Consider the following 13,602-nt stretch of genomic DNA (forward strand, 5'->3'; position numbering starts at 1 on the left):
GGGAATGCTAGCAAACAGTGGGATTGATTGAGAATACTCCCAACGTTGGTCAACTTTGCTCCATGTGCCAATATTGTGAATATAATCTCTATTATTTGGCTCATTTATTCTATACGTGGAAGAGCATATCATCCATTAGTGATATGATTTGGAGAAGGTGACTCCAACCATTTCTTCAATCTCCTCATGGTAGTTGGGCCTTGAGAGAATAAATCATCTTCCAATGGATTTGGACTTCCTTTTTATTTATTCTCTTTGCAAAATTACCATATTTTTCTACAAAATCAAATAAATCAAATTAAAATTACATATTTTCATATCAAATAAATATTTTATATTAATTTCATGAAAATATATAATTAAAATGTAATTTATTTAGATACTTTTGCTTGCATAAGTGCATTTTCATGCACTAATCACAACCTCCAACCAGCTTATTGCTAGTCCCTAGCAATCCAAGCGGAGAAGAAAATTATCAAGCTGAATAATCAAGTCAAACAAATCATAACCAACCAAACACTTTAAAATATCATCAAGGAATCAGAAATTGCTATGCAAACTACTCAGTTGTAACCCCAGAGTTGTGTGTGTGTGCACCAAACCATATCCATTTCTTACCACAAACCATAACACAAATAGTATCGAAAAATCTCAAAAGCATAAAGGACTCAACTCCAAATTCCTCACAGGCATTGAAAGTATTATTTTTTTTTATGGGAGAGATGACACTCTTGGAGTTGGAATTGTAACAATTAACGCTCAAATGAGAGAAGACAACTTTATAGGACAAACAATTTGAACAAATATTGATCACAAGATAGACAAATCAAATCATTCAAATTCAAATGACAAACAACCTTTGGGATTTACACAAGAAACTCGAAGAATAAAGAGCCAACTAAAAGAAAATTATAAATATAGAAAGGAACACTTTTATTTTTAAAGAAACATATGAAGTGATGTTTCTTTCATTCATTTTTTTTTATATGGAACAATTTTTTTTTTTGAAAATAAAATAAAAAGAAAACACAATAACGAAATGTTGCTCTTGTTCTATTTTTTTTTTCTTTTTTTTTATTTATTTATTTTTTTTTTTATTTTTTTTTTTTTTTTTTTTTTTTTTTACAAGAGGCAACACATAAATACATGAACAAAAAGAAATATGAAAAATAACATTACAACAAAGGCTCTTTTAACAAATGAAATTATCCCTCCAGTACATGTCATGTGTTTAAATTCCAGAAATCTGATTTGACCAACTCAAATGATCAATAAAAGTTCAAAAAGTCGTTTTCTCAACTCTCACAACTCACCAAAAAACTGGAAAACTTTAAGCTTGAAAATTTTCTCAACTATTTGTGTTAACAACCATCTTACCACATGTTTGGAAAGTGCATTAAAGAACTCTGGAAATCACTCCTTAATAGCTAAACATAGCAAAAACCAACATAAACAAAATATTTCAATCATGCTTAGAAAATTTTGAGAAAATTTGACTTAAAAATTCAACACAACAATGTAATTCTCCAAATGAAAGCTCACCAGAGCTCACCACCCCCAACCGAAAATCAGACAGTGTCCTCAATGTCAAAACAAATATGCAATGAAAAAATAGGGAAAGAGAACACCTGGAAGATGACAATATCCACGGGGCGATAATTGAAACAACCTGATAGCAACAAAACAAACCAAAAACAAACAAAAAACGAAAACACACAAAACTAATAGAAAAGCAGAAAAATAAAATAAAATAAAACATGTAAAAGAAATAAACAACTCAGAGTGTATAAACAGGGTCCTCAAGAAGGACCTCTTCAACATGACTCACACTCTCGATGTAATGCTTCAATCTCTGGCCATTGACTCTGAAAATTCTCCCATCAGTTGGGTCCTCAACTTCAACAGAACCGTTGGGAAAAACTTGTTTCACCACAAATGGGCCAGTCCACCGCGATCTCAACTTACCTGGGTGGAAATGCAACCGAGAATCATAAAGATGCACCTTTTGATTCACCTCAAAATGCTTTCCCAGGATCTGTTTATCATGAGAAGCTTTCATTTTTGCCTTGTAGATCCTGGAATTATCATATGCCTCATTTCTCAACTCCTCAATTTCAGACAGCTGGAGTTTGCGATTAATGCTTGCAGCACATAGATCAGAATTAAAGGCTTTGACAGCCCAATATGCCTTATGCTCAAGTTCAACAGGAAAATGACAGGCTTTCCCATAAACAAGCCGATAGGGAGACATCCCAAGAGGGGATTTGAAAGTAGTACGATATGCCCAGAGTGCGTCAAGAAGACGAGAAGACCAATCTTTTCGGTCGGGATTTACCGTTTTTTCCAGAATTTGTTTTATCTCCCTATTGGCTAACTCCGCTTTCCCATTGGTTTGCAGATGATAGGAATTAGCAACCTTATGAAGTACACCATATTTGCGCATGAGAGCCTCAAAAGACTTATTGCAAAAATGAGTGCCTTGATCACTAATGATGGCACGAGGCGTACCGAACCTTGACAAAATATTCTCTTTCAAGAACTTGGTAACTGTTGCATTATCGTTGGTTCGACAGGGTACAGCCTCGACCCATTTGGAAACATAATCCACAACAAGGAGAATGTAAATGTAACCAGAAGAAGATGGAAATGGTCCCATGAAATCTATCCCCCAACAATCAAATATCTCAATCACAAGAATTGGGTTCAAAGGCATCATATGACGACGGGACAAAGAACCTAACTTCTGGCACCTCACACATGAACGACAGAATTCATTGGTATCTTTGAACAAAGTGGGCCAATAAAGACCACATTGTAAGATTTTTGCACCAGTTTTCTTCACAGAGAAGTGACCGCCACAAGCATCATTATGACAAAAGTTCAAAACACTAGACACCTCATCATCAGGGATGCATCTCCGCATGATCTGGTCGGGACAATACTTGAACAAGTATGGATCATCCCAATAGAAATTGCGCACCTCGACCAGAAACTTGCGTCTGTCTTGTGAACTCCATTCAGAAGGAAGTTCACCTGTTACTAAGTAGTTAACAATATGTGCATACCATGGTAACTTAGTAACAGCAAGCAATTGTTCATCGGGGAAATCATCACGAATAGGTGGACCATCAGCGGAATCACTGAATTCAAGTCGGGGTAAGTGATCTGCCACGACATTTTCAACACCTTTCTTGTCTTTGATTGTGATGTCAAATTCTTGCAATAAAAGGATCCACCGTATTAAGCACGCCTTAGCAGCCTTTTTGGAAAGGAGATATTTAAGGGCAGAATGATCTGTAAAGATTGTAATAGGTGAGCCAATCAAGTATGCTCGGAATTTTTCAAGAGCAAAGACAACGGCAAGCAACTCTTTTTCAGTAGTGGAATAGTTCATTTGAGCACTATTAAGAGTTCGACTTGCATAGTAGACAACAAAAGGTTTCCCCTCCCTTCGTTGTCCCAAAACAACTCTTACAGCAAAATTGCTTGCGTCACACATGATTTCAAAAGGTAAATCCCAATCAGGTGACTGCATAATAGGGGCGGAGGTCAATTTTGCAACAAGTGTTCGAAAGGCATCCTCACACTTAGGCGTCCACTCAAAAGTAGCATCTTTGGCTAAGAGGTTACATAGCTGACGAGAAATCGCTGAAAAGTTTTGAATAAACCTCCTATAAAAACCAGCATGCCCAAGAAAAGATCTCACATCTTTGACGGTTTTTGGAGTGGGCAAATTAGAAATGAGATCAATCTTAGATTGATCAACCTCATTTCCTCTTTCTGAGACAATGTGTCCCAAGACTATGCCTGAAGATACCATGAAATGGCATTTTTCCCAATTGAGCACAAGACCTTTCTCAATACATCGTGTCAAAACAGCTTCTAAACTAAGAAGGCATGCGTCAAAAGAGTTTCCAAAGACTGTTAAATCATCCATGAATACTTCCATACATTTTTCAACCATGTCAGTGAAAATACTCATCATGCACCTTTGGAAGGTGGCTGGTGCATTACACAGTCCAAATGGCATACGTCGAAAAGCATAAGTACCAAAAGGACATGTGAAAGTGGTCTTATCTTGATCCTCCATTGCAATCTCAATTTGATAATAGCCTGAATAGCCATCAAGAAAGCAATAAAAAGGATGACCAGCCACACGTTCAAGGATTGGGTCGATGAATGGGAGTGGGAATTGATCTTTGCGGGTGGCAGAATTCAATTTTTGATAGTCAATGCACATGCACCAACCCGTCACAGTTCTTGTGGGGACAAGGGCCCCTTTCTCATTTTCAACAACAGTTACACCCGACTTTTTAGGCACTACCTGAGTTGGACTAACCCATTTGCTATCAGCCACTGGATAAATGATGTCAGCATCCAGAAGTTTCAGCACTTCATTTTTCACAACTTCTTTCATTGTGGGGTTTAGTCTTCTTTGAGGATCTCTTCGAGGGATTGCCCCATCCTCCAGATTGATTCGATGGGAGCAAATTAAAGGGCTAATGCCTTTAATATCAGCGATCGTCCAACCTAATGCAGATTTAAGATTTTGTAGTACCTTAATTAGCTTAATTTCTTGTGAAGGATCAAGTTTGGATGAAATGATAACAGGAAAGGTATCACCATCTCCCAAGAAGACATGTTTTACACCCTCAGGTAGTTGGGCTAACTTAACAATAGGAACCTCTTCAGCAGAAGGTTTTGGCTTTTCCCTTTCACTAGGTAGCTCTTCAAAGCAAGGTTGCCAAAACTTTGTTCTTCCGTTTTGTGAGTCTTTGTAACAAGAAATTTCATTAATCGACTCATCAAAACCCAAACTTTCAGAAAAAGAGAGGAGTTCATCAAGATCATCAGAATTGCTTTTCAATTGAATCTCCTCAGGAATGAGCGTGTCAATCAGAAATGTCTGATAACACTCATCATCATCATGTGGTTGCTTTGCAACATGAAAAATATTAACCTCGAGAGTCATATTCCCAAAAGATATTTTCATGAGACCATTCCTACAGTTAATAAGGGCATTAGCTGTAGCAAGGAAAGGTCGTCCAAGTATGATAGGGATTTTTGACTCCATGTTAACCACAGATTGAGTATCCAGAATGAGAAAGTCAACGGGGTAATAGAATTTGTCAACTTGAACAAGAACATCCTCAACAATACCTTGAGGCTTCTTAATAGAACGATCAGCCAGCTGTAAGACTACAGAAGTAGGCTTGATTTCACCAAGACCAAGTTGCGAGTAGACAGAATAAGGCATGAGATTGACACTCGCTCCTAAGTCTATCAAGGCTTGGCTGAATTCATGAGTCCCAGTTTGATAGGATATGGTGGGACAACCAGGATCTTTGTATTTTGGCGGTGTCTTTTGTTCAATTACCGCACTAACTTGCTCAGTCAAGAAAGCAGTCTTCTTGACATGATGCATCCTTTTTACAGTGCAAAGATCTTTGATGATTTTAGCATAGGCTGGCACTTGTTTGATGATGTGAAGCAAAGGAAGATTTATCTTCACTTGTGTCAAGTGCTCAAGGATTTCTCCTCGATTTTCAGGAATTTTCCCAGCAGGTCTTAGAGCCTGGGGAAATGGAACTTTTGCAGAAGCATTGGATAGCACACTTTCAGAGACAACATTTGGAAATTTTGAAGTAGTATTTGGTATTGGTGGATCTTCCAAAGCTTTACCACTTCTAGTTGTGATGGAATTAGCCTCCTTAACGTTTTGATCGTTAGAGTTGGAGGTTTGAGCCATATGTTGCCCTTTTGTATTGAATTGAGGCTGAGAAGGAAGTTTGCCTCTTTCAGAATTAACCAAGGATCCAGTCAGTTTTGAAAATTGACTTTTCATGTCCTTGATTTCTTCCATCATTTGACGATTTATTTTGGCTTGCTCCTCCATGAATGAATGAAGGGTGTTCTCAAGAGAACTCCTTTGAGGAGGAGCATTGTCTTGAGGAGTAGGTTGAGTTTTTGATGGTTGAGACTGGTGCTCATTTCTCCATTGCCCTCCAGAAGATTGTGCTTGGTTTGGATCTCTCCAGCTGAAATTTGGGTGGTTTCTCCAACCAGGGTTGTACGTATGAGAGAATGGCTTATTATAGGCCCCTAAGGCATTGCATTGCTCTTCATAAACCCCCCTCATTTCACTAAAAGCTAAGCAATCCTTAGCTAAATGATCTGTTCCTCCACACACAAAACATGGCTCATGTGTTTCTGCTCGGGCAATCATATGAAGTCCTTGCCCACCTTTTGTCTTAAATGCCTCCAGTTGCTTTGTTAAGGACTCAACTTGGGCTTTGAGGCTGTCCTCCTCCCTTAATTGGTAAATTCCTGCTGGTCGATTTCGGTTAGTGCTTTCAGTAGCACTTGGACCAGTCCAGGTATGAGATTTTTCTGCAAGCTCATTGAGATATTCCAAGGCTTCTTCAGGATCTTTTTGAAGAAATTCACCATTGCACATCATTTCTACAAACTGGCGTTCACGAATAGTGAGGCCTTCATAGAAATAGCTGACTAGGCGCCATTTTTCATAACCATGGTGGGGACAAAGAGTTAACAATTCCTTAAACCTTTCCCAGACTTGATAGAGAGTTTCATTGTCTTTTTGGGAAAAAGTAGAAATCTGTCTTTTTAAGCCATTGGTCTTGTGGTTAGGGAAGTATTTGTGGAAGAATGACGATGTCATTTCATCCCATGTTCCAATAGACCTTGGTCTCAGAGAGTATAACCAGCTTTTAGCCTTATCCTTCAAAGAGAAGGGAAAAAACTTCAATCGCACAGTATCCGCGATATTAGCTTGGTTATAGAAAGTGGCTACCACCTCCTCAAATTCCCTAATATGCACATAAGGATTTTCATTTTCTAAACCATGGAAATTAGGCAAGAGTTGAATCATGCCAGGTTTAAATTCAAAGTTGGGCATATTAGGTGGAAAGATGATACAAGAAGGGGTAGGAGTACGAGTAGGATGGAGATAGCCATTCAGACTTCTCTGCTGAATTTCCTCATGATGAGCCATTGCGAAAGGATTATGAGCAATTGTTGAGGTGGGAGAGGAAATATTGGATGTATCAGAAGAATTGTCACTAGGGGTGTCGGGTCTCCTAACAAATCTCCCTAGTTCATCTCTATGACGATTCATCCACTTTCAAAAACGAGACCTTTTTTTTTTTTTTTGTTAAACTTGTTCCTTGGTAAATTTGGACAATTTGAAATGATCACACATGCCTCACCAGAACTCCCCGAGGTTACTAGAGGAGTATGAAAAATTACAATTCAAACCTTTTCAACCAAATGACCAATAAGTAAAACAATTTACTTATTTTGAAAGAACAAGCTTGTTTTTTTTAAATAGTAACAAGTTCAAAAATGTAATAATACAAGGGCATACACAAGAAATATTCCCAGGCCGATTGGGAAGGTTGCCAAGGTACCGCTTCGTCCCACACTTTCCTAGACAGAACCAAGGTTCCCAGGAAAGTGTAGAGGGTACTCTATCACAAACCTTAAAAGCCAATCTTTCTAGACAGAATACTCTCAGTTTTTACCACTTGTAGCATTACACTATTGTTCCCAATACTAAAAGTTTTATGCTAAATTTTTTTTTTTGGATTTTATGATTTTTTTTTTAAAACAAGAGTTAAAGAGGAAGAACCTAAATTAAAGCTAATCTAAAACCTAATGTTACACAAATTATGAGACCTAAGTTACTATCTAAAAATTTAAAATCTATAAATTTAAAGCTAAAAAGAAAAAAAAACAAGAAAAATAATTAAATACAAAAAGATACAAAATAAATGAAAATTGAAGTTAACAAATATATATATATATATATACACATTATAACCAACAAATAAACATAATAGGAAAGAAAAGGAAAATAAAATATCTCACGTGAATTAAGAGAATACAAATTAAAGAAAGAAAGAAAAAAATGTAAAAGGAAATGTGACTTTTTTTTTATTTATTTATTCTTTTTTTTTTAAGAACCTATTAATATTAAACTATATAAACTAAACACACAAAAAAAAAAATATGGAACGAAACATCAGACATGGATTTATACATAAACCTTTTTTTTCTTTTTTTAATACTAACAACGAAATGGAAAAAAAAAAATATATATATATATATATAAAATAAAACACTAATCACAATCCTACACAAAGATAGCAAATAATAATGAAATAAGCTACTTACCTCTTGACGGTATATTCCACTAAGCTTTTGATATCTATCTCCCCGGCAACGGCGCCAAAATTTGATTACGCCCAAACTTGTCTTCACAAAGCGGTTGTTGTAGTGTAGTATGGGCGGTCGTGTCCACAGAGAGATATCTTATCAAAAAGTGATTAGTAGAACTTTAAGCACAAAAAGTAAATAAATCGTTGGTGGTTTTTGAGAAAATGTTGAAAATAAAATTGGTTGAAAAATTCAATAACAAAAGTGATAAGGTTTCAAGAATCACCTATATGTTTGGCTCATTTATTTGGATTTTGATTCACACATATAACACAATTAAATCGTTCACTTCCCAACAATTTAATCGGAAGATAAAACATGAAGAACATATATAATAAAATGTATTCGAGTAATAATAATTCTCATGTTAGGATCATAGAAAATAATCTTATGAAAAATCTAAGAATGACAATATACCTTATTGGCAATAATGCAATAAAAGACTAATCATAAAATTATAATATCAATATATTTGTCCTAATCATATTCACATAGAAAAAGCATGACTATTTCTATATAATACTAAATAGATAAATATATTGATATTGAGATAGAGAAAAATAGAAGAAAAATATATTACTCAAATGTATAAACTTTAAGCATTTGGTGAATCAAAACACAAATAAATTTCACCTTGCATATAGGATCATCATTTACCTTATCTAGGAAACTAGCCAAAAATGCTAGTCATTCTCACAATAATCTAAAGAGAAAATATGAGAAGAGATAGACAAAATAAGACTAAAATTTACTATAGTTTTTGCCAATGAAAAATTACACACCAATATGTACAAGAGGTCCCCTTTATATAGCATTTTGTCATGCTAAAACCGTTCAATGGGAAATGAAAAGCAAATTAATTAGAATTGATTTTCTCATTAATTTGAATAAAATAATAATGGAAAAGTAATTGTAGCAAATTGATTTCTCCCATCTAGTCAAATATAATTGAGATATTGATGCCTGGGAATGCTAGCAAACAGTGGGATTGATTGAGAATACTCCCAACGTTGGTCAACTTTGCTCCATGTGCCAATATTGTGAATATAATCTCTATTATTTGGCTCATTTATTCTATACGTGGAAGAGCATATCATCCATTAGTGATATGATTTGGAGAAGGTGACTCCAACCATTTCTTCAATCTCCTCATGGTAGTTGGTCCTTGAGAGAATAAATCATCTTCCAATGGATTTGGACTTCCTTTTTATTTATTCTCTTTGCAAAATTACCATATTTTTCTACAAAATCAAATAAATCAAATTAAAATCACATATTTTCATATCAAAAAAATATTTTATATTAATTTCATGAAAATATATAATTGAAATGTAATTTATTTTGATACTTTTGCTTTCATAAGTGCATTTTCATGCACTAATCAATCTTTAATAATTGTATAATGATATAGAGGGATTTAAGACGAGAAAAACCCAAAAAGAATCGTAAAAATTGGAATTGAGGGAGATATGATCTTTCGAAGTTAAGTCGGCATCTGGTTTTCGAACTAGTGTCGCGACGTAAAAGGAGTGCGTCTATGCGCCAATAATGCCCAGAAACTAGGAAAATTAAGGGGTCGCGGCACTTGACTATGACAAGGTCATTTTTTGGTTGTTTTTAGGCTGTTTTGAAGTCATTTCATATAGGCTTTGTTGGGGACTTCCTCCCTAACTTCTTGGGGACATTTTTAGGACTTTCTTAAGGACAATATAATGGTTATTGGATCTTAGGAAATGTAAGGTTTGGTTCATGACCATTGGTTTATGTTATGTGTCTCTAAGTAATTTATGTTGTATGTTTTGGATTTAGGACTTGGGAAGACACTTGAAGGGAGGTGATTGTGTCATTGCAGGACCTAAGGTAAGAAGAGTGGGCACCTGCACGCAAGGTGTATGCTTGATGTACTTAAGTATGGTAAAATTTGTATGTTATATTATAAATTATGTTATAAGCTATGCTATGAATTATATTACGAATTATGTTAGGAATTAAGTTGTAAATAATGTTATAAACTATTTTATGGACTATAAACAATGATATAAATTATGTTATGAGTTACATTAGGAATTATGTTATGGGTTGAGCTATGAGCTATGGTATGGGTTATGCATGTTTTGTGTGATTGTGTTATGGGTGAATATTTTTATGTCTATCTGGCATGCCTACGTTATGAAAATGCATGCTTATGTTAATTTGTGCTCGGTTGCATAACTAACTAGATCAGCACTGGTTTACGGCCAGAATTACACTGGTAATACGTGTTATGATTGTGTTTGTGATCTACTATGATTATTGTATGTTATGTTATGGTATAGTATGTAAAGTTATGCTATGAGAATGATAAGAAAACAATATGAATTATTGTTGAGCTTTATAATGTATGTAAAGGTATAAGTTAGGAGTAGTATAAGTTTTAGGTTGTGATTATATTAATTAGTTTATGTCTATGTGTTATGTTTTAATTTTTACGCTTTATGTGTTGTATCTCATATTGTTGGGCTTTAGGGATTGTGTCGTACATAGATCTTCTTGTTGGGCGTAAGCTCATGGGTACACTGTGTTGCAAGTAAAGGCATAAGCATAGTTGATGAGGCGATGAGTTGGAGCAGGCTCATTCAGATGTGTGCATGTCGTGATCAGCTGATCTAGAGGTCAAAGGGGTCGCTACTTATGTATGGCTTTAAAATTCTTCGAGTCATGGTTATTTGTTGAGTTTTAATTGTTGGGAATAGAGCCCTTTAAAGAAATTGTAGTTGAAAAATATGTTAAATGAAATAAATAATTGAATTGAATGATTGTACATATATAGACTATGTCTAATATTATGTTGATAATATTAAGTAAATATCAAAAAATTCCAAAGTTCATCAATGTGGTCTTAATCTCATATTGGCATGAGATGGTCGAGATTGAGATAATGAACATGAAATAATTCGCAGTAAAATAAAGTTATGGAATCTTTAGATTAATTCTTGGTAGTACGGTTCACTAGTATTATGAATACAAGTGACCTAGATCCGGGTAACTAGAATACTAGGACACTTTAGTGAAGGCACTTTATATATAGTGATATATAGAACTGGACCAGATGTGATTTGTTAACACTTGTTCAAACACTGTTTCATAGTATTAATCAAACACATCAAACGATGATCATATACACTATGATCTTATACCTGAGGTTACTATGAACTCTTATATGTATCATCTGATCCTTTGATTCATGCGTTAAGGTTTGTCAGAATGATCAGGCTAAAAACAATTGTTTTGGGGACACAATAATATATATGGCTGGGGACATAGTTTAACAGATATGGAATCTATACCTTCTTATAGATTGAATAATGGTTCCCTATTGGCTTGACTTTTGGGACTAAAAAGGTTATGAGCACTCAGGTTGCAAATTTCTTGTGACAGAACATTCACTAGTAAAGCCAATGGTACACTAGGAACTATATATAGTTAAAAGGGTAAAACGGTAATTTTATTCATTTTTAATTATGAACCATTTATAAAGGATTAATGTTGTATATAATGATTATATCAATTAACACATTATTCTTTAATAAAGTACTATGTAAATATATGTCTATAATTATCAAGAGTTCAATCTCATATTTATAGTGAAATAATCATGAGATTAATAAATATAATTACTTAATCAAAGAGTTTTGATTAATAATATAATATTTATTGGAGCTTGAAATTATAGGTCCATAGCTCCCGAGGGTGGCTCTATCAACATCCTATCAAGTTATGAGTTGATACAAGGGTAAAATTATACTTTGGAAATTTGAGAAGAATTTTCTTCTTTGGGTCAAATATAAAATTATATAATAATTGAGGTTGGATAATTAATTATTAAATTTTGAAAAAATATATTTATTTAAATATTAAAATTTAAAATATATATATAATAATAAATAAATTAATGTTTGAAATTAATTATTTTATTTGAGTGGGAGAAAATATAATGGTAAGCCAAAATAGTTTTTTATTTATTAATTTTTTAAAAATGATGATAATGATGATCATTAATTTGAATTTTGAATTTTGAATTTAAAATTTAAATTTGAATTATGGTTGTGATATTTTCCTTAAAAAGATGATACCATATTTTATGGAAGGGATTTATTTAAATAAATAAATAAAACAAAATTGGAAAATGCAACATTCCCTTAATGAGAATAGTGCCACACGCATAACACTATCCAAGGACTGTGCCATGCGAGCGTGTGGTACTGATAAAGTATCACTATTATTTTTTTTCATTTTTTATTTATTTAGTTAATAATTTGAAAATATATTTTTTTCAAATTTGGTAAGTTAGATATTACCTAAATCTATTCCTATCATCATTATATTATTATTATTATTATGAATAATAGTGTAATATATAACCAATATATATATATTATGTGATAATAACATAAATATAGAGTGATTCAGAAAAGACTCAGAAAATTGTCAGACAATAAATTCTTCATCTTTTTCTTTTATTATTCCAACATTTCTCAAGTCATAATCCAAGTTCTCATATAATGAGATAAACTTGTGATTTCTAAATTACAAACATTTGTTCTCTATGTACCCACCCACATCTTGAGGTGTAGAGAACACTCCAGAAGATCGTGGTGTGAGTACTCAAAGCGTTGGATAGGAAGATCATTATTTATACGAAAAGTCTCAAGCACACATGATAGGCTTCAAGAGGTAAATATTTATGTCCTGAAATAGTTGTATGTAACGCCCTGCGTTTAGGGCACCGAGTAAACCCTAGTTTGGGTATTTTAATTCCCTATATTATGTATTATGTCAAGGGAACATTTTATGTTACAAGAATTTGTGATGTTTGAATGCTAGCCATGTTGTGGTAAGTGCAATTCTTTTTAGAAACCGAGACCTTTGGTCATGGACCAAGTCAAAAACCATAATCGGGTAAAAATCTTGGATTAATTAAATAGGAAATACTATGGCATAAAAATATTAATTTTATTTGGCACTGGGACTTTATAGTCGAGCCAATAAGTTTAAGAAAAATTGATTGAGGTTTGAATCTCAATCAACTGGGCTTAAGAATGAGAAATTCTTGCCCGAGCCCCTAAGGGCATTTTGGTCAATTTGAGTCAATTACCAAAATTATGTGTTCTCTGACAAAATTTATTTTTTGTCACATTTATTTAATTTTAGCTTGGAGATATTAAAAAACTATAGTGTAAAAATTTGGCTAAATTTGGAGAGTGAAATTACCAAAGAGCCCTTGAGTGCATTAGAAGTGAGTTAAAAGGGGCAAGGACATTTTAGTCTTTCCAAAGGAGGAGAAAGGATGTGATGGGAAGCTAGGCTATGCCATAGTATACTCAA

General features: G+C 34.0%; 1 protein-coding gene and 1 non-coding gene across 2 annotated transcripts; one reads left to right on the top strand and one right to left on the bottom strand.

Annotated features, from left to right (window-relative positions):
- Nucleotides 1-1,087: 1,087 nt before the first annotated feature.
- Nucleotides 1,088-7,138, bottom strand: LOC133832104 (uncharacterized). Its single transcript, XM_062262488.1, has 4 exons — nt 5,591-7,138; nt 4,575-5,506; nt 2,898-3,035; nt 1,088-2,285 (listed from the first exon to the last, which is right to left on the bottom strand). Exons 1-4 carry the CDS (start codon nt 7,136-7,138, stop codon nt 1,778-1,780), a joined length of 3,126 nt encoding a protein of 1,041 aa, XP_062118472.1. The 3' UTR covers nt 1,088-1,777.
- LOC133833441 (small nucleolar RNA R71) lies at nt 6,528-6,635 on the top strand. Its single transcript, XR_009892820.1, has one exon. It is a non-coding gene; the product is annotated as a small nucleolar RNA R71 (small nucleolar RNA).
- Nucleotides 7,139-13,602: the final 6,464 nt, after the last annotated feature.

The sequence above is a fragment of the Humulus lupulus genome, chromosome 4 (assembly GCF_963169125.1).
Source record: "Humulus lupulus chromosome 4, drHumLupu1.1, whole genome shotgun sequence".
In the NCBI taxonomy this organism is placed as follows: domain Eukaryota; kingdom Viridiplantae; phylum Streptophyta; class Magnoliopsida; order Rosales; family Cannabaceae; genus Humulus; species Humulus lupulus.

What these genes read in the sequence shown, in the direction of transcription:
- LOC133832104 (XM_062262488.1), bottom strand. Translation starts at nt 7,138, where the DNA reads ATGAATCGTCATAGAGATGAACTAGGGAGATTTGTTAGGAGACCCGAC. An exon ending in TATCCAATGCTTCTGCAAAA is followed by an intron (nt 5,507 to 5,590) that starts GTTCCATTTCCC and finishes ACACAAGTGAAG; the next exon opens with ATAAATCTTCCTTTGCTTCA. An exon ending in AAACTTGATCCTTCACAAGA is followed by an intron (nt 3,036 to 4,574) that starts AATTAAGCTAAT and finishes CTACTTAGTAAC; the next exon opens with AGGTGAACTTCCTTCTGAAT.